Below are 24,603 nucleotides of genomic sequence, written 5' to 3'. Positions count from 1 at the left end.
GGGGTTTGGTTAAGAAAAAATATGTATGCAGTAGTCAGAAGTGAGAGAAGTCTCGACAGAAAGATAGAAAACTAGCCTTGTTCCTGTGGAGAAGAGCATTGGTTTCACCCATTGCACGAAGATGCTCTATAAGATCCAGCGCTGAGTAATAAAGATATCAAAGAAGAAGGAAGGAAATCTTAGAAGGTGAAGATATATACAAACCAAAACAATGAGGACGAAGAAAAGTGGAATAGTTTTTTTTACCACTCTTGTATTTAACTACATATTCGTCAACGTCAACCCCAGGGAGACTAAAACCAGCCCTGGTCAAGAGATTCCCTGCGTCCCTAACCTGAAAGCAAAATAGAGAGATAAGCCATGTTCTTCAGCTCAGTATGATACAAAGTCAACTCTTTGGTTTTGTCATCTACAAATTGCAATCACCGACATATTTATTGTCAAGCTGTAAGATTCACACACACACACACCCACCTGTGCCAAAGGAGATAGACGGGGACTAATGCCCCCTTCACGCTCCATGTGAGCCAAAGTGCATGCTATTCTCAGTTCCCTGATAAAAAAGAAAAGGATTGATTTTACAGCAAACAAAAAAAAAAGATAATAACAAAGAACAAGGTATTTCAATATTGAGAAGGAAGACATGAACAAACTTTAAAGTTTCTCCACCAAGAATCGCTGCTAAAAATAAGCCATCAGGCTTCAGCGCCAGTTTGCACTGCACAATCCAAAAAACAACACATTATTGATCTCACTCAAGAGGACAAACCAATTGACCACATACACAGGCAAAAAAAGCAACCTGTATCATGGAACCTGGAAGATCGTTTGTCCAATGAAGCCCCAAGGAGCTTATGATCAAATCAACCGAACTTCAAATGACAACATATTCCAGATATCAGTAGTTGACATAGAACTCTGATGAGCGGCAGCAAAGGTAGATTATACATTAGCGTTGTTGTTGGTGTTACCTCTGTTTGATAGGGAGAAACTCTTCATCACCAACCAAGTAAGATGTGTCGATGGAGTTATCATCTTGAGCATCTCTACATGATTTAATCATGTCATGTGAGGTATCCATCATGATAAGCTTTTCAATCCCACCTGTGCACCCAAAGCCAAAAACCATCATCATAAACATTCAAGTAATTAATGCAGATGGAAATACACTTAAACAAACCAAGAGAGTCAAGAGAGAGAGAGAGAGATAACTAACCACGACCACGTAGTAGACGCTTGACAGGACCAAGAGAACCTCCCAAACACAAGGCAGAGGGAAAACTCTTCTTACAATCCTTAGAAAAGAGCAAAAGCGCAGAGGAATCAAATCAAGAAATGCAAGTCACAAGAGAAGAGAAGCGTAATGCTCACTCTTAGTCTTGTATCAAAGCAAAAGAGTGTACCTCTAAGCGGTCGAGCAGATTCTCAGCAACAGCGTCGACAAAGGTGTCGTTTTTATTGCGAGACAGCCACGCCGCTCGGTCACGCTTCAATCCCATCCCAAATACCAAAAACACCCAAAAATTTAGAAAACAAAGCTTTGGCTAGTTGAAAAGGAGAAATGTTAAAAGATGAATGTTGAGCACTGCACATGTACGCGCTTGAGTTCTCGATCGAAGATCTTCACCCTGGAGGAGCTGCTATTCTGCTGAGACTCACCGCCATAACCGCCTTCAGTAGAGAAGGAACGAGACGCCAAGAATGCGTGAGATTGCTTCGTAGGTTTTTCGAATACTCTCTTAAGAATCCTAATTCGACCGTACAGTGAATTGATCCTCCGCATCTCTGTTCCTTAGCCGCACCGGGAATGCGTCGGTAGATTTCTTCTAAGTCCCAAGTCCTTTTTTTCATTTCGGTCCCTACTATTTATCTATAATTTCATCTTTACTCTCTTACTTTACATTTTACACTTACGTTCCCCTCACACTTAAGTTTAATCCCAGTCAAATAGCTTTTAGTCACATTATTATCTTCCTAATTGTATTGAGCTCTATAGTCAAGTGTTTTGGATCATAGTTTTGTTGGCGTACGTCTTGTGGTTGCGACTTTCTCCCTCGCTCTCTGCATCTTATATGGATGTGTTGTTCTCTTATAGAGAGGAAAATAAACTGTGAATAAGTAGTTTGCCAGTCAAAAACATGGGGAAAATGTACAAAGCCAACAAAACCTTGATGAGACCCTTTTTTTTTTTCTTTTTCTGGTAATAACATATACTAAATACACAATGTTTGAATGAAAACTGTGAGAGAGATACACACAAAGAGTACAACGAATGATAACCGATGATTTCTTGATCTACATGATTACACATGAGCATGTCCTTTGTTCTCCCGTCTCCCATTCTTCATCTGACAATCCCATCTCACTGCCCACCAAAAATCCAAGTTGATTAAAATAGCTACACTAAATCAAAAGGATAGCAGAGGATAATAAAACAATGTGATGTTTCAACTGTATTGACATTTAAAGGTCTGCTCAACAAGACGGGTTACCTGGGCTCAAATTCTCTAACTTGAGTGAGCTCACTACCACAAGCATCTGGCCACTGCACTTTCCGCCTTCCCGTATCGTCTCCACCGGTGAGGTCGCTCGCATCGTCGACGCTCAACGGCTCGTGTTCTTTAATATCCTCAAGAGAGCGTGGCTCCGCAACAGAGGGCGGCCTCTTCAAGCTGCTCCTCAACGAGAGTTTGAAAGCTTCTTTGCTGGTGGCGTTGTCATCATCAACAGCTTTATTTGCGTCGTGGTGGTCTTTGCCATTTTCAGGAACAGCAACAGACTCTGGTGGTGAAGTCGATACAACGGGCTGCTTCACAGGTTCTACTTTAAGAGGACATGGGGTGGTGGTATCGAGTCCGAGTCCCGCGGAAACGCCACCACAAGAAAAACAAGAAAAGGAAGCGCAACCGCGGGAAACTCGGTTCTTGGTGGAATCCAGCTGAAGAAAAGGGGTGATCTTTGTCAACAACAACAAGCCGCAGCTGGTAGATTCAAGGGGGACAACTCTCATGGAGAGAAGAACCGAGTTTCCTCCTTCGACTGCCAGTAACATTAGCTGCTCTTCTGCTCATCTAGGCGTATTCCATTTGCTGACAGTGTCCACCTTCCTGCTCAACCCGAGGACCACCAAATATAGTAACGACCTGTTTGTTATTAACAGAGATGATTCAGATTCAGATTCAGATTCAATAAAAAGTTTCCAAATTTGGGATCCAAAGCTAGTTAAAAGACAATCAAAACTATAGAAGAATTCGAAATCCCTGAAAAGAGGGTTGTATGAGAGATTGATCAACTCGGAAGAGATCTAAAACGCCAAGAGAGAATGGATCCGTAACCTAAGGAGAAGAGTTCAAATGAAACATGCATTAGCTATACTCAAGACTAATAACATCCTCTCTCTCTCTCTCTCTCTCTCACAACCTCCTCTTCTTCCTCGCTCGCTGCTACTACTTTTTTTTATGCTCAGGAAACAAACAGAAGAAATAATATTTTCTGGAAATGAATCTAATGGGAGTAGTGGATTCAATTCACCTGACGGATCAGCTCTGTGTATGACTTCCGTCAGCGCCGGCGGTTGCGGTTGCGATCGCCACTCCCTCTCTCGTTTCTCGCGTGAATCACAAATCGGCGATGAGAGAGAGGAGAAGAGAAGAGAAGAGAGTGATGAAAACTAGGACATTTTAATTATATATTTTTTTAGTGTTTAAAGTACCTCCCCCCGGTTTCCTTTTTTTCTTATGTTGGGTATTTCCGGTTCGGTTAGTTCGGTACAATCCCACTGAATTAAACCAACAAATCTGCCTTGGTTCGGTTTTTGGTTAGTTAATAACCGTTTTCGGTTTGCAGTTTATTTTTAAAAACTTGGATATTTTTTCTGTTAAATTTGTTAAATTCGATTTGTTTGGTTTGATTTCTTTAGTTATTCTAGGGTGCGATTGTTTATGACTTTTACTGTTATGGCACTTTTAAAGTAATGTGATTGGTTTTAGAGACTTTCAAAGTCTTCAAAGCCTATTCTCTAATCGGAGCCCTAGTTAATTTCTGATAATTTGCTTATTTAGGAAAACAAAATAGCTGAGTACCGAACCAAACCAAACCAAACCGGAAATCAAACTATTTTCGAAAACTTTTCGAATTAAACCAAACTCAAACCAAAAATATTGGTTCGGCTCGGCTATTTCGGTTTAAATCCGCAGGGTTAGTTTTAAGTGTATTGAAGGACGACCATGCACTTACTAACTTGCGTATGATAACGACTAAGAAGCACATTTGGTTTCACTTTACCCCTTTCATTCAATAGCATCGTCAAAGGATTGTAAGAGAGAGAACACTCTTCTCCTCTGTCCAGCCTCATCGGAGTAGTCGCTAGTAGCTATTCTTGTGTTTTACCGAGTGAACTCAGGTCTTAAAAGAGTTGGATAATGCTATACGTGTAGTTACATAATGCAGCCATAGTCAGCTTGAATCAAGAAATAACACAACATACATTGCGGTTTAGATACCTTGTAGTTAAGAAAAGAGGGTTTGTGTTGCTTCATCATGTTAAAAATGTACAAACGAAGAGAGATTCGAGTTATATAGAGTAGAGACCCGAGAGACCGCACCGGTCGGAATATGATTGCGTTAGTCACTCATCATCACACAATACTAAATACAAAAGTAACAACATCATATTGGTTGGTCTACTTCCAAATCATTTAAAGAGGCGCTGCTCGTGTTATTGGGACGACATTGATATGGTACATCCTAATTCCCGAGCCGCCGTGTCAAGAAACTGCGTCGGCATTGTCGTCGACAGCAAGCTGTGCGCTTCCCAGTTCAAACACTTTTGTATGTCCGCTTTCCAGTCTATTGCCGCCGCGTTGAAGAACCTGTACGACGGGCTGTCCGTTCCATTCTTCTCTGTTGTTATTGTTGGCGGTGGTTTTGGAGTTGCCTTGCTGGTGGTTATGCCGCTTTGGTTCATGATGTCTCGTAGTACTGATGTGCTCAAGGCACGTACGTGTGCACTTGGGTGTGATAAGCACCGTATTGTTGCCGGCAGACGACACTATAAAGAATCAAAAAGTCAGCGCCATAGTTTGTTTTACTGATCAACACATGAAACCATAGGTAGAGGCTCATGCTTTACCTTCAATAGATTGGATAAACCGTCAACCACTGCTAGTCCAGATGGTCCCCAAGCTAACACTGGCTGTATTGCTCTTGCCGTAGCTTCAAGTAGCTGCAAAAAAAAGTTTTTTTGGAGTCAAAAATCGATTTTCCAGTGTCAAGGACAATCTAATCTATAAAGTTGTATTTGTATAGTATTATTACCTCAAGTTGAGGTAATGTACAAGCTTCTCCATCGACAAGCATTCCATCAGTTGCTCTCAGAAGGAGATCAGATGCACTTGCCAGAATCACCAGTGACTCAGGCCTGTCATGATTTCTCATGAGTTCCACCATCACTTTCACTATCCTTTGGTTTATTTTCCACATCTTCTGGCCTTCTTCATCATCTTTCGCTATCCAAGGCTGCAACTCTCTCTCAGCCTGTATATATAACACAAGACCCACCATTCAACATACTAGAGCATAAAAGTAAAACCTTCAAATACATATACAATCTTTAAACAAGACCATGGTTGATTGATCTTAGGCTTTTCACAGGTGTGTTATTCAATATTATTAGTTAAGTAAATAAAGTCAGAGAGAAATATAGACCTGAAGAACAACGGCTGCAGCTGCTTTTGCTGGCGTTGCGGATACAACATTGCATAGTGCATCAACTACCTGGTACATGAGAAATATGATGATCAGTGAATGAAGTTTACCCCCTTGCTTAGCTCCGGTTAAGTATAAGTAGCTCCGGTTAAGTATAAGCAAGATGGGGAAATAGAAATGCTGAGGCTTTTACCTGTCTCCATCCTTGTTGAGCAGAGGTGCTTTCGGCTGTGGGCTGGATCTCAGGAGAAGCGATCAGTTTGTGCCACAACAGCGAAACAACGGAGAAAGAAAGCTCCGGTTTCTCAGCAAGTATCGACCTCAAAAGAACTTGCGTACCACGGTAAAACCCTGCTAGCCTATCATCAGCCGTGAGGAAATTCGCTAGATCAGAAGCATCCAACAGCAGATCTTTGATACCCTTCTCTGATGAAGATCTACTCCCTGAGCCTTCATCCGAATGCCTAGCATACTTATGGTTACCTCCTCTCGGAGCCATTTCATTGCGTGACGTGGACGTCACCGCTGCTGTGCCAAACCCTCCTGCTGATGATGTGTTCTGTTGTTTCCAGTTAAGACAAGCCAGCGAATCCTTCTGGACCGGTGCGTTCTTAAGGTACGCTTCTAAGGGCTCAGCTTTGTCGACGATGGATGCTACAACTTTGCTGTGAACGTCGATGAGGTTGTACAAAGACGACGCTCTTTTATGAATCTCCTTGTCCCATTTGCATCTCATCAACCCGGACAGCGCATGCGTCAAGGCCTTTGAGCGTCTGAAGAGCTCGGAGATGTGAGCTGCGACCATGGCCGCAGCAACTATCTCGCTAGAGCTGTAACTCCACGGAGTCCCCACAGAAGATGGTTTCAACGAAAAGAGCGCCTCGAGAATCGCTAAGATGCGGCGTGTATGCTTGATTGCAGAGTCAACCCCAGCTCCGTACTCGTTAGATGAACCGTTTATCTTCACGGACTTTGTAATGGTTGCAGCCACTGCGGAGTTGGAGAAGTTCCCTCCTCCAGAGATCATAGGATACAGCTGAACCTCACAGGCAAGAGCACAAACAGCAGCGAGAACGTACGAATCAAACGCCGCCACAGGTCCTTGTCCCTTGACGTTCCTACTTTTACGGTTACTAGTTTGATTGTCTTGATTCTCCTCTGCAGTAGCATCTTCTTCGCTTCTCCGTCTCTTGCTCCCACTAGACTGCGCTTCATGGCTAACACAAACAGTCAACACAACGAAAAGCAGGCGCGAAGCTATCTCCACGCCAGCGCATGATTCCAAGAAGAGAGCGTGGACCATAGCACGAAGCTCAGCCATAGCGAGGTTTTTGGTCGCTGATGATCTCGTGGCTAAACTCGCTCTAGCTTTCCTGATAGAAGTCTCTGGCGGGAAAGTTCTGCTGAGGATTGTTTCCACCGTGGCGACGAATATCTTCATCAAGCATGCTTCGGAAGGACTGCCGCGTGGAAGATACTCAAGTACTTTGAGGAGTGGGATGTATAGGTTCCATGACAAGATGGGAGGTTGCAGCGGGGTGGCGACAATGATCTCAGGGAGATCAATCGCTGAGGAGTTTAAAGGGATCAATCCATAGGCAGCTTCCCATATAGTGCAGATCCTCCACTCCACTTCAGGACCGTGAGCACAAAGCATTGAGGCTATTCCTTGAGCAGTGGCTTCAATGGTTGCTTCTGCTGCAGGAACTTCTATCTGCTTTCTGTAATTTGAACCGTAGCCACCAATAGGAGCGTGTTTGATTTCTACTCCCTCAGCTTGGCTTAGCGGAGGAAAAAGCAGTGCCGGCTGCGAGAGTATGCGGAAAAGCAAAGCGGCTGCAGCGTCAGCAGCAACGCCTGCTCTCATAGACATGGCGATTCCTATTGCACGCAAGAAGTGCAAATGCATCCAGTTCCTTGGTAGCTACATCAAAGAAAAAGAGACTGTGTGATCAGAGTTGATCCTTTTTAATGACATATCAAAGCTGATGATGAAGTTTCAAAGTGGAGAAGAAGGGACACAATCATCTTTCTTGAGAGTGATTAAAGGATTCTTATTACGCTTACCCTTACACCAGATGCATAATCTTCAGCAGCTCGAAGGAGCTCCACAAGCTGTACAGCAGCATCAAGTGCATCTGGAGCCCAAGACGGAGGTGCTTCCAAGAGTCCAAGAAGAAGTCTCTGAGTAGCACTTGGAGTTGCAATCGCATAATATCTGACAGTTGAACAAGAGAGTGAGAACAAAATATGACTCCAGGAAGCACAAGGATGTGTTCAGAAACACTACCTGTGAAACAAACGAGCATATGGCTCAAGAGCTGGAAGGCCAGCAACTAAATGCTCATCTAAGGATGTCGTTGGGGGAGGAAGGAGAAGTGCAGGGACAGCAACGGCTGTTAACGTAGCAGTCTCATACCGAGCAACTTCGTCATCACAAACACTCAGTATGACACCAGCTCCATTAGCAACCGCCCATCTTGGCGTGGAAGGCATATATTGAGGATGTTTACCAGATCCTCGAGTAGCTGCAAAAAGTAGGAAAGTAATTATAAGACGCAACTCACAACCCCATTCTAATAGTCACAGGTGATGGAAACTCACCAATGGTAGGTGGCTTGAGCTCTCCAGCAGCGTATTTACCCATAACACCACTACACCTGTAGATATAAACTATTAGTTGAAGCTTAAGCACAGTACAAATCAAAGTAACAGAATCTACTTACCAACGAAAGTAGTCACTTCTGATACCAAGGGGAGCAGCGAGTAGTATATCACTGATCCATGGAGACAAAGGCCTTAGCGGTTTCCTTTCATGCTGTCCTGGCGATACAGCCTTAGTCTCTGAAAGCGTAGGAGACCCACTAGTTGAAGCTTTGCTCTCCGTTTCTCCATTTTGCTGCTCCGTCTTGTATATGGGACGGTTGTAATGAGTCAAAATGCGGAGGATTTCTCCGCACGCCAAAGCCCATTGCTCTGAATAGTCATTCTGTAAAGGATTGTGAACACGCATGTATGTCAGCATTAAAAAAAAAAAAAAAAAAAAGAGTTTCCATGAAAGACAGTGTTGAGAAACTTATTTACCTCGCTGGTTGGGGAAACTAAAGAAATGAAAGAGGCGAAGGGATGAGCTTCCTTGCTGTACACTAGGGTGCCATCGATGAGACATGAGATAATCGGAAGGATGACCGCATGACCATGCTCAGGATGGTGGAGGACAAACATAGCTGTTGTTTTCAACAACAAGCCAGAGAATCAGATATGAACATTCAAAACAAAGAAGCGTGTGGATCATAAAGTGTTTGATAGAGAAGCTCACACATACCCAACACATCATCCAAAAGGCGCTTCTCAGTTGATGGATACTGATTACGGACCAACTGATACATAAATATTTGTAAAATCAGTATATCACCACTACTACTCATAAGGCAACATAAAAACACGAACAAGTACCTCAGCAATATCATCAGGGAATTGCTCTGATGTGAACTGACCAAAGTATTCGACATAAGCAACGACTTGATCCTAAGGAGAAAGACAATCAGCACCGGTTCATGGATGAGACATCTGAGGCTTTATTTATTATTGTTAAGTACCTTATGTTGTTGAGGGTCACGTGGGGGAGACCATAACAAGGAAGAGAACTGAAGACCATCGGTCCACCTCTCAGATGAAGTAGGCGATGTCATCTAGAGAGAATGGTTCTTGATCTACTCTAATACAGTAAATCGAGAGTTCTTTCTATGAAAAAAAAAGGGAATCACTCTTATACAAGGGCTGGTTAAAACTGATATTGGCTCCTTCCTGTAGATACAACACAATCAAGAAGAAGAAAACAATCTCAATCAGATATAAGAAAAGACAAGATTGTGGTTATTTGAATTGAACACAGTGATAAAGAACAGATCTTTGCTTGAGAGAAAATGCAAGTGCAAAGAATTCGTCAAAATTTTACTACAAGATCTCATATCATCTGAAGAACCAACCATACAAGAAGAAGAAGAAGAAGGAAACCAAACACGGACCTGTCAGAAGGTTTGGTTCTCTCTCTCTAGTTTTTCTTATTTTGAGAGCTAAACAATCGATGAGGGATAACTATCAGTGGTGAAAGAGAAAAAAGATTTAGGAGGAAAGAAAGAAAGAAAGAAATATCAGGGAAATGGTTTTCTGGGGAGGATTATTATTATTATTATTATTATTACACAAAGAGAGAGAGAGAGAGAGAGAGAGAGAGATTGTGTCTTTGTTGTGGAAATGGAAAGCAAGAGAGAAAGAGATTTTGGAGGCTTTCTCCACTCGGTTTAAGATTTCCCCGACCCTGACGTGGCGTGCCGATTCTTCTTCTGCCTTTGCCACCACGACCCCCCTTTCTTTATGCTCTCTCATTTTAGATCTCACCCCTCCTCCATGTCCCCATGGCCATCATCAAACATACTTACTATTCCCTTCTCACATACATTACATTGCATCATCCCCCTTGTTTTTTCTTTTCTTTTTGAAGCTTTTACCTTTGTTTTTTCTTCTTCTCAGTAAATTAACTAATTTAATTTTATATTTCAAATCGATTTTTGACTGTAAAAATATACAAATTCAGTTAATTTCAACTAATTTTGTATTTAATTTTTAGTTATAAAATATATTATAAAGTCTGATTTTATTTTTGTTTTACTTCAAAATTTGGTATATTCTAAATTTAAAAAAAAAAAATGTTTCTTTTACTTTGGACAAAACAAAAATTTACCAGTAAAATTGTGTATAGATAATAAATAAGCTTATTTTTTGTTTATTTAAATAAAAACTCTAATTCATTGTATGGTGAGATCGGTTAAATAAACTCTTCCCCGTTAATTACATTATTTAAAGGTGGTCTTTTTTTTTTTTTGATCAAATTTATTTATTTATTTAAAGGTGGTCATGATTGTATTATTTCCTCCTTTTTATTAGTTTAACTATATAAGCTCTGTCATGTGATTAGTTAATTGCTTTTCTTACAAAGCTAAGTGACATGTGTCCCTAGATATTTTCAGAGGAGCTATATTCAGATGCTACGCAGTGTTACGTACACCTTCGAAATTTCCGCCGTTGATTTCAGTGGTGAATGAGTCCCACACAAATTCCTCAACAAAGTTTTTGGGCAGCTTGACCTGAAGAGATTCGAGCCGTCTGATGGTGGGTATTGATTAACGGGGCAGCTTTTCGTGGAGACAGCTCGTCGAGAAAATATCTCAAGACTACATATAAGGCCCGCACTCTTTTTAGATATTTATCTTCTTCTTCCCACTTGTCCACTCTACCACATAAACAAGTTGAAATATAACAAAACGATGTGTACCAATGAGAGAGGAGCAAGAGATATATGGACGTTGATCTTCCTCCTAACGAAGACGTGGCGCAACAGGATGCCAGCAATATATTGTATGATCTACCATACGATTCGTGGGTGTGGGGTCCACACTCTGGTGGATGGCTGGCCGGTTGGTGTCTGAACATGGAACATAACTGTGGGCTTTTCATGGTCATGCTCTTCTATATGTATGCGATGGGCTCTAAACCATACGTGGAGACTTGTAACTGGGCTGAAATATTTGCCATTTTAATAAGAAAACAATTATGTATTTATTTTAGTTGTTAAGCACTGTAACTACTTTTAAAGTTTAATATAACTTATTTTAAAATTTGAAAAAAATAATTATTATATTTAATTATATTGAATATTAGAAATAAAAATAAATAATGGAAATTTTCTTATACCTCAAATTTATGATCGGTTGATATTGCTGATTTGCTATAGACTCTTTGAACATATTATGTGTAATTACTTTTTTGCTAATTAATGGTACAATGTAGGCCTGGGCGTTCGGGTTCGGATCGGATGCTACGAGTTTTTGGGTTTTCGGATAGAGAGGTACATAACCCGTTCAGATTATTCTATACTTCGGATCGGGTTCGGGTTTTTAAGGTTCGGGTTCGAGTTATTTCAGATATAACCGAACTGTGTAACAAATATTAATAAAATTTTATATATCTTCGATTTGACTTTGTGAGACCAGAAACAATATTGTTGAAGTTAGAAGATTGAACAACATAATATAAGATTTATGATCTTTCTGATTTGTTATTACGTTGAGGAACACGAATTTGTATTCTTTTTCTTCGTGTAATTTCTATTTGTATTATCTTGAATAGAAAATGGTAAAGAATCCATCTATTCATAAATCAAGATCAAAGAGACATCAAAATCAAACCTGGATAATCATGAATGTTTGAGCTCATGCCTGTGTAAAGAACAAAGAGAAAACAAATCGCAAATCCTACTTGTAATCAAACATAAATCAATATCACAAAATATAGTGATTCATACATGTAATCAATCATAAAATGAGTTTAAGTATGTACTGAACATATACGTTAAAGAAGGTGAAAACAGAAATATGAATGAAAATGGAAGATGTAAGTTTAGGGTTAGTAATATATATATTCTGGTACTTCAGGTAATTGGTTCGGGTATCGATATAACCAATCGGATACGGATATCCGGACTGGTTGAATCCTAAACCCGTTCGATTTTTTTTATTCGGTTTTCGGTTCGGATTCGAGTTTCGGTTAATACGCCCACGACTAGTTCAATGGTTGATTCGTAAGCATTAACGCACAAAATAAACAAACATACATCACATCATTTTCTCTTCCTAATAATTTATGGAAGCTATCATTGTTTCAACATATAAAGCACATATATGTTGTAATGATGTGATATCAGAAGGGATGCTAGATGTATCGATCTAACCTCTAAGATAACACCACACCCATGTTCTAAATGACATTGACTATTTCTCTCTGTTCTTGCATGTTTATATATTTTCTAGCAGTTGACTTATAACGACTCAGAAAGCAGTTGTATGATTGTTGTAAATACTTGTAATAACCAAACTTGTACAACAAATAAATATTCATTATTATTGATTATCAGACTGTGTTTCTTGTGAAGGTCATTGCAAACTTTTTAAGAGTGGCAACAAAAGCTTTATTCATTGAACTTAGCTTCAATTTTTGTTTACTATTTACCTTTGTGAAAAATAAATTGTTAATCTAAAGAGTATTCAGGTCTGATAAAGCTAGCGTGTCTACTTTTTGTTATTATATCATGTTTTAAACCATATTCTATTAAAAGTGATACTATGGTGGAGAAAACTTTTTACAAAACTTCAGAAAAGCTTTTTGAAAAGTCGTAAGCTCTCAGACGGTAGACATTTCTTTAGATTTAATTTAAGTTATAGTCCAATGAATCGATTCTATTGTGGTTTACTGAGCGAGATATTCATTACACCTTACATTGTCAACAGTCTTTTTTATTCGTCTTAAGTGTTGCTCTATTATTATGTTACATACTTTTTTCATTGGAGAACCGTGACAGTAATCAATATAATATAAGAGAATCGAACATTTTTCCAACCGAGGTAGATTTCAAAACGGAACGTTAATAAAACTAAACTCAAACTTGATTCACTCATTAGGTTATACTTTGATCTTTTATGATATACATCTAAATGTATAATTCACCAATACTGATTAGATTTTTTTTTTTTTAAACACCACCATTACTTATTAGATATTACCTGGTTTTACTATCATAATTTAGATGTGGTGTTTTCATAAATAGTTTCCTTGCATATTTTTTGGTACGACCCGGAATCCAAATATTATAAATAGTCATTTTCAGAGCGAATTAAATCTGGATACCGGAAGTTATAGCCGCAACCCCTTTACCACCAAAGCTGACTAGTTCGGGTGTTTCCTTGTATATGAGGATCCATTTTTCATCTTGACTTAAACACCAAATAAATGAAAGGATCTAAATTCGATTAAAATTTTACAAACACACGAAAATAAATTCATTCACTACGTTGATATAATGAATTTAAGTTTCAAAGAAAGAAACAAAGTGGGTGGAACAATCTAGAAACCGAAAGAAATGAGTTTTGAGTAAAAATATGTAAAAAAGGTGAGTGAAGTCAACAAATGATGAGGCAAAGGTCGGCTAGTGAAGCTCCAATGAGAAGGGGCATCCACATTTTGGCCGGTGACACGTATCAAATCCACTCACCATCTCTTCTTTGTTCAATCATTTTATAAGTATAGTCAATTTGAAAAATAGAGCACTGATGTTGACTTTTAATAATATATTTCACATGAACAAGAGATTGTTCATTCACTCATTGCATGTACCATCTCATATTTTAATAAAAACAAAAAATCTGACAAGAAGTCTCAGCAAAACTAATATTATATGCCAACATGTGTTTTCCGAAAAAACTAAAATGAATTAGATTCTTGCTCTTGTTCGGTATTCGATCAACATAAACCATTATAATCAACGACATATCAAACCATTTGTTATGAAATTAAAATGGTATAATCATTCAGTTTTGCTCATTTCCGATATTAAAATGGTATAATCATTCAGTTTTGCTCATTTCCGATTTTAAAACCATAAATGTTTTAAAAGAAGTTCGTGTGTATACAACTGAAATCAAGCATGTCGACTGCAGAACCACAAATTTCAAGTAGGACACATTCGAATCAATTCATTTACAGAAAACACCCACGTTTGGATTCGCACCATCATGTCACTCAACTGTTACCATATATGATTGAGTGGCTTCTTGTTGCTGACAATGACTACCAAATGATAAACAACTTAAATTTCATGCAGCGTTAAAGACTCTAAATAAAATGGACCAACCACATTAAGTTAAAAGTTTCAAAAAAAACGTAAACTAAGTTTAAAATAAAAATTGCTAAAAACACTAAAAGAAATGCTCCAAAAATTAAACTAGAAAAAAATAGAGGTGGGGAGATTTTCAGTCGGTGGTAGAGAAACCGAGATCGTGATCATGTGCATCAAAATAGCCTAAAAAAACTCTAGACCTGAGTGCCTCTTCTGACTCCAACAGGTGCAAGATATCGGCTTGATTCATCTCCAACAGCATTCATGTGAGTTTAGCCACGTGAAGTGATTCATGCTTTTCCACAAGTGGGGTAAAGTCGCTCTCCAAGCATCTGTCTCCAACCAAATCAGTATAAAGATAAATGAGCAAGACAATCTTTATCAACTCTCTTTAAACGTCTACTTTAAAAGATATTTAAAGTTAGAGATATGCTCAGAAATATACATTAAATGTAAAAGCAAACGCAGAAAAAAGGGAGAGAGGGGAAAACCCGTGAGCGATCAGCTAAGACTAGCGGAAGCTAAGAGAAAAGTAAGCTTAGAGAATGGAAGTAAGGAAGCTTTCTCGTGATGTTTGAAGAAGCATCAATTGGCAAATGCATGACTGGAGGAGGTAAGGTTCCTTGCGAAACACTCAAATCCATTCCGTTCCTCCCGTTACCCGCACCATTCATATATCTCCTTCCAGGGCTCAAATTACAGTGCATATGCTGCCAATATCAATCCAATCCCTTTCATGATTATCTAAAAAATATAAACCAAACTCTGTTAGCTTAACTTACTTGTTGTTGTTGTTGTTGTTGATGATGTGTACCAGGCATTGGAACCTGTAAGTGTACTTGAAGAGAGTTTAATAAGGAACCTGTAAGTGTACTTGTCTATATATCTTCTTTGCGCTATGTAAAGTGGTTTCTTTCCTATCATCTTCCCATACCATTTCACTCAGCTGTATTGTTATAAATCTTAGTTCAGACAGATATCAAAAGAGAAGAATAAAAATATTTAACAATTTCATTCAGCTGCATGGACTTTTTTTAGTTATTACCTTGGAAGAGGCTACATTTCCAAACTCAGAGAACATTTCCTTGACCTTGAGTTTCTCATTATCAACGCTATCATCAAGATTCTTCAGATACAGATTCGTTCCTTGACATTTCTCAAACCGGTTTATTCTCTCATGCTCAAACTTCCTTCAACGTACAACACATCACCGCCTAAGCTAATCCCATTCATCTTATTCATGTCAATGGCTATGACTGATATCTAAATTGCATAGATTAACATGAATTTTTTTTAAAAAAGCTTATAGAAACATTTGAGCAGGACAGAATAATTACAAGTCGCTTTTATCTTCACCGTTCAAATCCCATTGATTCAGTTAGTTCAAGTATCTAGTAATCACCAATTCAAGTTGTCAGCATGAATGCGTTTCAGTCCTCATTATAAGCTTAAATTATGCTCTGTCATTTTAAGTATTCATTGCCTGAGAAATAGATAACCAACAATTTGCTTTGGACAAAACCAAAAGGCTAGCTAGAAGCCCAAAATGATCCGTAGCAAAAGAGCTTACTCCATGTCTGGTCTATGACCCAAAAAAGTCCGATTACATGGTTCCATTTGCACCATCATGCCCAAACAAACGACAACCTTTTTTATTAAACAGGCAAACGGCATAGTTGTCTGTCGCATAAAAAGGAAACAATATACAGAATAATTATCCACATATTTCTGGGAATGCATGCGTAATACAAACGCGTATTGTGTGGGTGGGTGGGTGGATAAAGAAATGTTTTTTTTTTTTTTTAATGTGGTAAAAAAATGAAATCAGGAAGCTTCACATACGCAGAACCGCAGAATGAGTGCGCTCATACATATCTCCAGCCCTGCCATGACCCATGAGAGAGAGAGAGAGAGAGAGAGTTCACTAACTTAGCCCTTATTTTGTTCTTTGCTTCCTCCAACACAACAAATGTAACACGAATTATAAGCAGTATATATGTTGACGAGCTACTTTTGAATATATATCTTCTTAAATTACATTGAATCTTAGAGGAGAAGAGTTTTTTTTTTATTGCATATACCGAACTTACCGATTGCTGTTTTTCACCAGAACGAGGTATAGCGGGTCAAGGGGAGAGAGACGGAATAGCTGCACCACAATGACTACACTGGTGCCAAAGCTGAGAAAATACAACAATCACATGTATGAGGAAAACTCTCCTTATTATGGGTGATGAAGGGATCATTCAAGAGTTAAGCTTTTAAGATAATATTGTACCTTCCAAGAGATAGTAATAAAGCAACCCAGAGGATTCCAATGATCCAGCTAGATTCTTTATACACAACCCAAACCTGAATAATATAAAAAGAGTAAATGGTTCATGGACGTGCGAAACGTATATAAAAATACAGTTAATGCAAGGTGTTACTATGATCTCAAGACCAGAAATATGATGAGAGCTTATTAATGAACATCCAAAGCACAACTCCAGTGTCCAAGATTGCCTCGTAGAGTTTTGTAGAAAACAAAATAGGAGCAAGAGATACACTTACTGATAAAACAGCGACATTAATGTAGAAGCTAACCAGTAAAACCACCATCCACCTAGGAGATAAAGTTGAAGGACGGAATCACGAGAGACGGTGTAAGATGATTCAAAACACACACAGCAATGAACAAAAGAAAAAAAAGAAAACTGACGGGTAAAGAAGCTCCATGCGGAAAGGAGAGCCATCAGTCAAGCAGGTGTAAACCAAAGCTCCGAGCATGACACAGCCTAAGGCACCAAACACAAATCTTGCAGTGACAACAAGAGATTTCTTGTCTCTGGGACCCACTCCATCCCTAACAAAACAACATATTACTTACATTAACATGAATGACTAAAGAGATGATAGTAATATGAAGCTATGAATTCACAACAAGAGAGCCACACACATACTTGAAGGAATCACGGAGTAACAAGAAGTACATAGGATCTTCAGAAGCCTCTTGAGGTGTCAGCTTGAGCAGTTGCATAAACAGATACACACACGTCGTCAGGCTGCCAAATCATATTCCAATAGTCACAAACAACAAAATAATAAATGTTTCCAGGATGATGTTAGTCCATGAACCAAATTGATAAGAGTGATGTACCTTCCAAATACGATGAGGAGAATGGCCCAGAGAATAGAACCAAACCATGTAGACTCCTTGTACACAATCCAGACCTTGAAAAGATTCCAACATCAATCAAACCGTTCAATCAAGATTCTAGAAATCAACATAACGTACCGCAATAGGAACGATATTGATGTAGAAATCCACAATCGTCGTAGCGAACCATCTGAAGAGACACCAACCAACCAACCAACCAACAAACATGAGAGAGAGAGTAAATATTAATACATGTGAACATGAAGAGAGGATATAATTAGTACGGGGTGAAGACATCACGACGGTCGGGTTCGGGAAGGCCATCGGTGATGATGGTGTAGATAAGAGTCGCGAGCATGACGCAGAACATCACCGGTAAGAACACTTTCAGTCCCGTCACTAAACTATTCGTCGCCATTTTCTTTTTGTTTGTTAAACCACAACTCACAATTGCAGAGATTGAGGACGATGTTTGATGATCAAGAAACTTCAACTGAATTGGAATTCCAAAGGAGCGAAACCAGTGGAAAAGGTAGCGCCACGTCCTTCACTGATCCTCCGTTACTGATTAGTCACACTGAACCGGATTCGGTTTATTTCGGTTTAACCGGACCCCTAAGTTCATTTCATGGACAATTTGTAACGCCAATGCCTCTAAATATAGTATGTTTCCCTTCGGGGGATTAACTCCTTTAAATGAATTCTTACTGCCCCCTCTCCGTTCACTCTACTCTTTTATTCTTGCACACTCCCCAAACTAGTCTTTCATTTATTATTCCAATTAAATAAACCAACCAAAATTCAATCACCTACATGGCCCACAAAACAACCTTAACCAATCAGATTTTTCCTGACCCACATGTCTCCTTCTTCATCGTATAACCTCTCTTTCTCTCATCCTCCATAAGCGATATTTGAAGCTCAAAAATAGGCAATTCAAGTTCGTTTTCGATGATTTTTGTTGTGATATTACATTTAAATATCGTGTATATGATGGGTAACGTTAAAAAAGTAAGATATGATGAAAATTTGAGAGATTAAAAACGATTTCAAAAACTGTGTTTAGGGCTATCAGGTATTTTCAACGTCCGTTTTTGATGAATTTTTTGCTGAAATGTTATTGAAACAAGTGCATATCTCGGCTAGTGTAAAAAAAAGAAGATCAATGAAAATTATGAGAGGTTTAAAAAGATTTTGAAAACTGTGTTTATAGATTTTGGGTATATTTTATGTGTGTTTTGTTGATTTTATGTGTGTAATTTCATTTAAGATGAATTATACATCATGGGTAATGTAAAATCCTAACAATATCGTCCTAAAAGCGGATAAGTTAGTACACGGATAAGTTCTAGGTATTACTGGTATAACTAGTATTACTAAAGCAAAAAAGTTTTACTGGAAATATTAGGATTACTATATTGATATTTCTTACTAGTATTTTTAGTATTACTATGTATAGTACTGAATTAAATTAGTATTAGTAAGAGAAGATTGTACGGTGTGAGAATTAATTCTAAGCATCTTAATAATGATAATTCTAATGATATTCTATTTTATTTCAGGAAAATGCAAAATCCGTATTGCACAATCATTTGTTTTGATTATGAGGGATATTATATGAAAGATGGAGCTGAAATAAAATGGATCTCGGGAGATGGTGAAGGAAAAGATGAAATCCACATGATTGTGTTTAGGAAATCAATGGAGGAGATCATTTACTATGGTTTGGTTGAGCGTATTTGCCGAAAGATAAGGGTAGATGAATCTAAGGTGCAAGTGAAGATTAGTTACTTTCTAATGGTATTGTATTCATACAATCCATCATACATCTGGAATGATGAAGACGTTTTAGGTTATCTACTGCAAGTAAATCATGAGAAGTGTAGAAGTGTTCTACATGTGGAGTTCATCAATGAAGAAGTGCAACTTTCAGAAGAGGATGATGAAACTGACGGCTATGTCGGTCTATCTGATAGAGAGGCGATAGAGGCTGGTGATGAGGATAGTTCTGAGAATGATGAAACTGATGTCTATGTCGGTATATCTGATAAAGAGGCTACAGAGGCTGGTGATGAAGATGGTAATGGTGGTGTGCTCACTTTTCACGAAGACATTGAGATGCATGATGGTGTTAATCAGATACGGGATGATGGTATGGATTTGGTTATAGGTCAAGAATTTATAACTAAGAAGGCAGCAAAAGTTCTTAGTCAAACGGCGTCATATCAGAAATCTTTTGAATTTGATATAATTAAGTCGGATACTAAGAGCTTTGTGGTTAAATGTCGAGGAGCCAAAGATGGATGCGAGTGGTTTGTGCGAGTAGCAATGTTAAAGAATTCAGATATTTGGACGGTAAGAAGTTTCATCAAGCAGCATACATGTTATGTCGTTACAAGAACACTGCCTGATAGAGAGGCTGGTGATGAAGATGGGACTGAGAATGATGCAACTGGTGATGAAGGTACTGGTGGTGTGTTCACTTTTCACGGAGACATTGAGATGCATGAGAATTTCACGGAAAGAGATAAGCATGTGTTTGAAGATACAGAAGTAAGACCACGAGTTGTCTATCAGCCACGGGATGATGGTACATGTTTGGTTGTAGGTCAAGAATATAGAACCAAGGAAGAAGCAAAAGTCCATATTCAGACGGCTTCACATCAGAAATGTTTTAAGTTTGATATAAGTAAGTCGGATACTACGAGATATGTGGTTAAATGCCGAGGAGCCAAAGACGGCTGCAAGTGGTTTGTGCGAGTTGCAAAGCTAAAGAATACAGATCTTTGGACGGTTAGAAGTTACATCAAGCAACACACATGTTCTGTTGTTACTACAAGAACACTGCCTGATAGAAGGAAAGTTACATCACAAATCGTTGCATCTGTTTTGGCTCAAGATTATCCTGGTACATTTGACACACCAGTTTCTAAAGTTCTGATCGATTTGGTTCATCGAAGGGTTGGTGTGCATGTATCATACACCTCAGCATGGAGAGGAAAAAGAGAAGCTGCTAATGAAGTGCGAGGAAGTCCAGAAGAGAGTTTTACTTTATTATACTGTTATATGCACATGCTGGAGCAGACGAATATTGGCACAAGAACTCGTGTGGTAGTGGATGAGGCCAACAAATTTAAGTATCTGTTTTTTGCCCTGGGAGCTAGCATAGAAGGATTCAGTGCGATGAGGAAAGTCCTCATTATAGATGGAACACACCTCAAGAATGTTTATGGTGGAGTTCTCCTCGTTGCGACTGCTCAGGATCCTGATCATCACCACTACCCAATTGCGTTTGGTGTAGCAGATGGTGAGAATGATGAAAGCTGGATATGATTTGTGGAACAGTTGAAATCAGTGATATCCGATGTCCCGAGATTGGTATTTCTTTCAGATAGAAACAAAAGCTTGATCAAGTCAGTACGTCTAGTGTTCCCTGAGGCCGAACATGGGTATTGTATATGGCATTTGTCTCAGAATGTTAAAACCCACGTCCATAACAACAAAGATACTTGTGCGTTCAAGTTTAGAAAATGCGCACACGCTTATACGGAGGCTGAGTTCAAGTACCTTTATCATGCTTTTCGCCGGAAGTATCCTAGTGCAGCAGCGTATCTTGACAAAAGTGTTGAAGAGAATAAGTGGGCTAGATGTTACTTCAGAGGAGATAGGTATAATGTTGACACCACCAATTCAATAGAATCTTTTAATGGTGATATTAAGGAAGCGAGAAAGTATACCTTACTACCAATGTTTGATGTTATCATTGCAAAAATGTCTGAATGGTTTAACAACCATAGGAAGGAGACAGCTAAAATACCATACACACTGAAGCTTGTGCCTATTTTGGAAACCGAAATGTCTAAAAGATGTGTTGATGCGGGGTTTATTACAATTGACGAATTAAACAGCTTCCATCTTGAGTACAATGTGCATGGTACTGACGGCAAGGTTTATACTGTTTATATTGCTAGGAATACTTACAGTTGTGAGCAATTTGATAAAGACAAATACCCTTGTGTGCATGGAGTGGCTGCTGCCACATTCATGTCTAAGGCAGCGGGAAGGAAACTCCATCTATCAGAGTATTGTTCAAAATACTATTTGGTGGAGCAATGGGCTTTGGCTTATCATATGACCATATATCATGTTTCTCATATGTCTGATTAGGTTATACCAGAAGATGTTAAAGCAAAGAAAATACTTCCTCCAGATTTTGACAAGAAGAAAGGACCACAACAAACAAGATTTCCAGTAGGAGAATCCTGTGGAAGAGGAAAAAGAGGCAGAGGAGGAGCTAGAGGAGCCAGAGGAAGAGGCAAAGCCAGAGGAGAAGGTATGGCATCGTATTTTGAATGTGTGAGTGGTTCAGGTACTACCTAGGTTTTACTGGAGATTACTAGGCTTATTATGTGAAATCTGGACTACTAGAGATTTCTGGTACTATTATGTGTAATTTTGAATACTTGGTTTCACTGGTATTATTATGTGCAATTTGGATTACTTGGTCTTTCTGGTATTATTATGTGTAATTTGGATTACTAGGTTTTACTGGTATTATAATGTGCAATTCGAAACCAATATGTATCACTACGTTATGTGTAATTTAGACTATCCTTATATGATTATTTTCAATTCGTAGGCTACGTAAATAATAAATATATAGATTAGACTATTTTTGTTAATTATTTTCAATAGTTTAAGAAAATCTTAACGGTTTCCCAAAAAACTTCCTTAACTTTCATTGTTAATATGTGAATGGTTAACAATATAGTAAGTAGAATTTTACAAAATACATATTTCTCGTAATTTGTTTATGTAAATGTCTTCTTTGACGATAATAATAGTGTAAAATCATTGGTACTACTACCAAACCTTCTTTTTTTGAGATGAATTTACTACAAAAACGTAAACAATGCCAAAGTATTACTATGTGTATGGTGGTATTACTATTACCTTGAAGATTACCATAGGTATTACTAAGTGTTAAAAATAATAATAAAATATTTATGACGGCTGCACGTTTTACATGTGAAATGCATTTTTTAATTTGTTTTAATATATATATATATATATATAATATATATATTTTAGTGTTTTACATGTGTTTACTAATTTTTGGTATATCTTTTATAGTGTTTTGGGGCGTAATAAACCCAGTAAATCTAGTTATCCATCTTACTCATTTTGGGCATGGTAACATCTGTAAACTTAGTTTTCCAAACCTGTTTCAACACACCAAGATTTAAACATTCAAAAGCATTCTACTACCAAGTTTTAAACATCCAAAATACTTAACATCCTACTACCAAGTTTTAAACATGAATTCCTAATAAATACATAAGAATAAGGCTTTGTTTTACGCTTCTTCCCCTCCGTGAAAGGAGTCTGCACCCACTGTGATTTCTTCTTTGGTCTGCCACTCTTCTTAGGTACAGCAATAGCGGCATTCTCCTTGCACCTATGCATGATCCAAGGACTCGATGCTTCCTTGTAAACGACCATGATCCACCTTTGCTTTTCTTCCTCAGTATATTCCTCAACAATTTCCCCAGCATGTTCCTCGACAACTTCCCCAGCCTGTTCTTCAACAACTTTCACAGCCTCTTCCTCTTTTTTCTTTTCTTCCGGAACTTTCTTCATGCTTTTTCCCTCTGTTTCCACAGCCTCTTCCGCAACAACTTCAAAACCTTTTACAGGTTCTTCCTCTATAGGCCTTGTCACTAGTCTCCTCGCAGCCATTGCCTTAGTCCTACCACGTGGTGGTGTGGGAGTTCCCTCCGTCTGATTCCCACGTGGTGGTGTTGGAGTTTCATCGGTTCTATTCGTCTCAACCCGAGGCTCATTGTGATCATCTTTGGGAGTTTCCTCTGTCTGATTCCCACGTGGTGGTGTCGGAGTTCCTTTTTCTATCTCTGCCTCCCGAGCCTCAGATTCCACCTCATCAGTCTCACTTTTCTCCTTTTCTCGCTCCCTGGTTTCAGACTCTTTCCCTTCAACTTCTTCTTCTTGATCCTCTTTCCCTTCAACTTCTGCTTGATCATCTTTGCCTTCAGCCTCAGATTCCATCACTTTTTCTTCAACTTTCTCATCATCCTCACTGTTCTCCTTTTCTTCGTCACTGGTTTCAGCCTCTTTCTCTTCACCTTCTTCTTCATCCTGTTTCCCTCCAACCTCTTCTTCATCCACTTCAATTTTTTTCCACAGTTTATCAGCTTGTGCTCTACTTCTCTCCTTCAATTGTTTCAACTCATCAGTCTCACTCTCACTGTCCTCCTTGTCTTGCTCATCAGCTTCACTATTTTCCTTCTCTTTCTCACCCTCTTGTTGAGCATTGTCATCAGCCTCTTTCTCTTCCCCTTCTTCTTCATCATTTTTTCTCTCAGCCTCTTGCTCAGTATTCTCGATGTTATCCTTCTCTTTCTCACCCTCTTGTTGAGCATTGTCATCAGCCTCTTTCTCTTCCCCTTCTTCTTCATCATTTTTTCTCTCAGCCTCTTGCTCAGTATTCTCGATGTTATCCTTCTCTTTCTCAGCCTCTTGCTCAGCATTAGCTTTCTCCTTCTCTTCATATGTACCATAGTCCCACTGTCGAAAATCCATGTCTTCACCATGACTCGGCTCCACCTTACTCTCAATAGAAGTTAGCTTGTCTTCCATTTTCATAGCCCTTCTTCTCAAAAGCCGCTAGTTCTTTTCAATATGACTCATCCTTGAGCCTAGAGCCTCCAGCTTTGTCTCCACCGTTACGTGAAGTCCAACAAATCCTTCTCCCATGAACTCCAAAATCCTCTCTTCCAGACCTTGCAGCCTCGAATCTAAACCAGAATTTCTTCACTAGCGTCGTCTGAATAGATTCTAAACGCTTTCCCCAAATCCGAAATATACTCAAAAGCCAGAACCTAGTACATCCATTGTCACAGTGTCAAATTTTAATTATATAACAACTAAAAATTTACAAAACTATATGCTTTACCTCTAAAGGGATTATGAATCCAGGAAAGGCGCATGCCTCTTTCACTTCACCATT

At 38.8% G+C, this 24,603-nt stretch overlaps 5 protein-coding genes across 9 annotated transcripts in view; all 5 read right to left on the bottom strand.

Moving 5' to 3' along the window:
• LOC106343788 (putative methyltransferase At1g22800) overlaps positions 1-1,845 on the bottom strand; it is a 2,593-nt gene extending 748 nt beyond the window's left edge. Inside the window, exons 1-9 of the mRNA XM_013783093.1 lie at positions 1,592-1,845; positions 1,404-1,487; positions 1,217-1,295; positions 972-1,104; positions 803-872; positions 654-718; positions 475-553; positions 247-334; positions 77-141 (exon numbers count right to left, since the gene is read on the bottom strand). Of these exons, the coding sequence (XP_013638547.1) occupies positions 77-141; positions 247-334; positions 475-553; positions 654-718; positions 803-872; positions 972-1,104; positions 1,217-1,295; positions 1,404-1,487; positions 1,592-1,783 (855 nt within the window). The 5' untranslated portion in view covers positions 1,784-1,845. The remainder of the gene's footprint in view (positions 1-76; positions 142-246; positions 335-474; positions 554-653; positions 719-802; positions 873-971; positions 1,105-1,216; positions 1,296-1,403; positions 1,488-1,591) is intronic.
• A 259-nt stretch (positions 1,846-2,104) lies between these two features.
• Positions 2,105-3,676, bottom strand: LOC106292617. 2 transcript variants are annotated; one of them, XM_013728236.1, is made up of 3 exons: positions 3,532-3,676; positions 2,493-3,335; positions 2,105-2,365 (listed from the first exon to the last, which is right to left on the bottom strand). In XM_013728236.1, exons 2-3 carry the CDS (start codon positions 3,050-3,052, stop codon positions 2,296-2,298), a joined length of 630 nt encoding a protein of 209 aa, XP_013583690.1. In that variant the 5' UTR covers positions 3,053-3,335; positions 3,532-3,676; the 3' UTR covers positions 2,105-2,295. The 2 variants fall into 2 exon arrangements, with proteins under 2 accessions (XP_013583690.1, XP_013583689.1); XM_013728235.1 differs by having other exon boundaries at positions 2,493-3,143.
• Positions 3,677-4,509: 833 nt separating this feature from the next.
• LOC106294803 (protein GIGANTEA) lies at positions 4,510-10,109 on the bottom strand. The gene is made up of 14 exons (XM_013730469.1): positions 9,735-10,109; positions 9,306-9,513; positions 9,163-9,234; positions 9,032-9,086; positions 8,791-8,933; positions 8,433-8,695; positions 8,311-8,366; positions 7,997-8,234; positions 7,774-7,924; positions 5,900-7,630; positions 5,707-5,775; positions 5,317-5,535; positions 5,132-5,224; positions 4,510-5,050 (listed from the first exon to the last, which is right to left on the bottom strand). Exons 2-14 carry the CDS (start codon positions 9,396-9,398, stop codon positions 4,718-4,720), a joined length of 3,516 nt encoding a protein of 1,171 aa, XP_013585923.1. The 5' UTR covers positions 9,399-9,513; positions 9,735-10,109; the 3' UTR covers positions 4,510-4,717.
• A 5,956-nt stretch (positions 10,110-16,065) lies between these two features.
• LOC106343402 lies at positions 16,066-18,185 on the bottom strand. Of its 4 annotated transcripts, none has more exons than XM_013782599.1 (9): positions 17,861-18,185; positions 17,715-17,766; positions 17,577-17,650; positions 17,380-17,481; positions 17,139-17,282; positions 16,991-17,042; positions 16,716-16,789; positions 16,528-16,617; positions 16,066-16,388 (listed from the first exon to the last, which is right to left on the bottom strand). In XM_013782599.1, exons 1-9 carry the CDS (start codon positions 17,992-17,994, stop codon positions 16,367-16,369), a joined length of 744 nt encoding a protein of 247 aa, XP_013638053.1. In that variant the 5' UTR covers positions 17,995-18,185; the 3' UTR covers positions 16,066-16,366. The 4 variants fall into 4 exon arrangements, with proteins under 4 accessions (XP_013638053.1, XP_013638055.1, XP_013638052.1 ...); XM_013782601.1 differs by having other exon boundaries at positions 16,066-16,383; XM_013782598.1 differs by having other exon boundaries at positions 16,066-16,320.
• A 4,553-nt stretch (positions 18,186-22,738) lies between these two features.
• Positions 22,739-24,395, bottom strand: LOC106344535 (spore wall protein 2-like). The gene is made up of 3 exons (XM_013783899.1): positions 23,462-24,395; positions 22,914-23,371; positions 22,739-22,798 (listed from the first exon to the last, which is right to left on the bottom strand). Exons 1-3 carry the CDS (start codon positions 24,237-24,239, stop codon positions 22,739-22,741), a joined length of 1,296 nt encoding a protein of 431 aa, XP_013639353.1. The 5' UTR covers positions 24,240-24,395.
• Positions 24,396-24,603: the final 208 nt, after the last annotated feature.

Source organism: Brassica oleracea, chromosome C5, assembly GCF_000695525.1.
Source record: "Brassica oleracea var. oleracea cultivar TO1000 chromosome C5, BOL, whole genome shotgun sequence".
Taxonomy (NCBI): domain Eukaryota; kingdom Viridiplantae; phylum Streptophyta; class Magnoliopsida; order Brassicales; family Brassicaceae; genus Brassica; species Brassica oleracea.
Note: the sequence above shows the minus strand (reverse complement) of the source record. Positions and strands in the feature narration are given on the sequence as shown.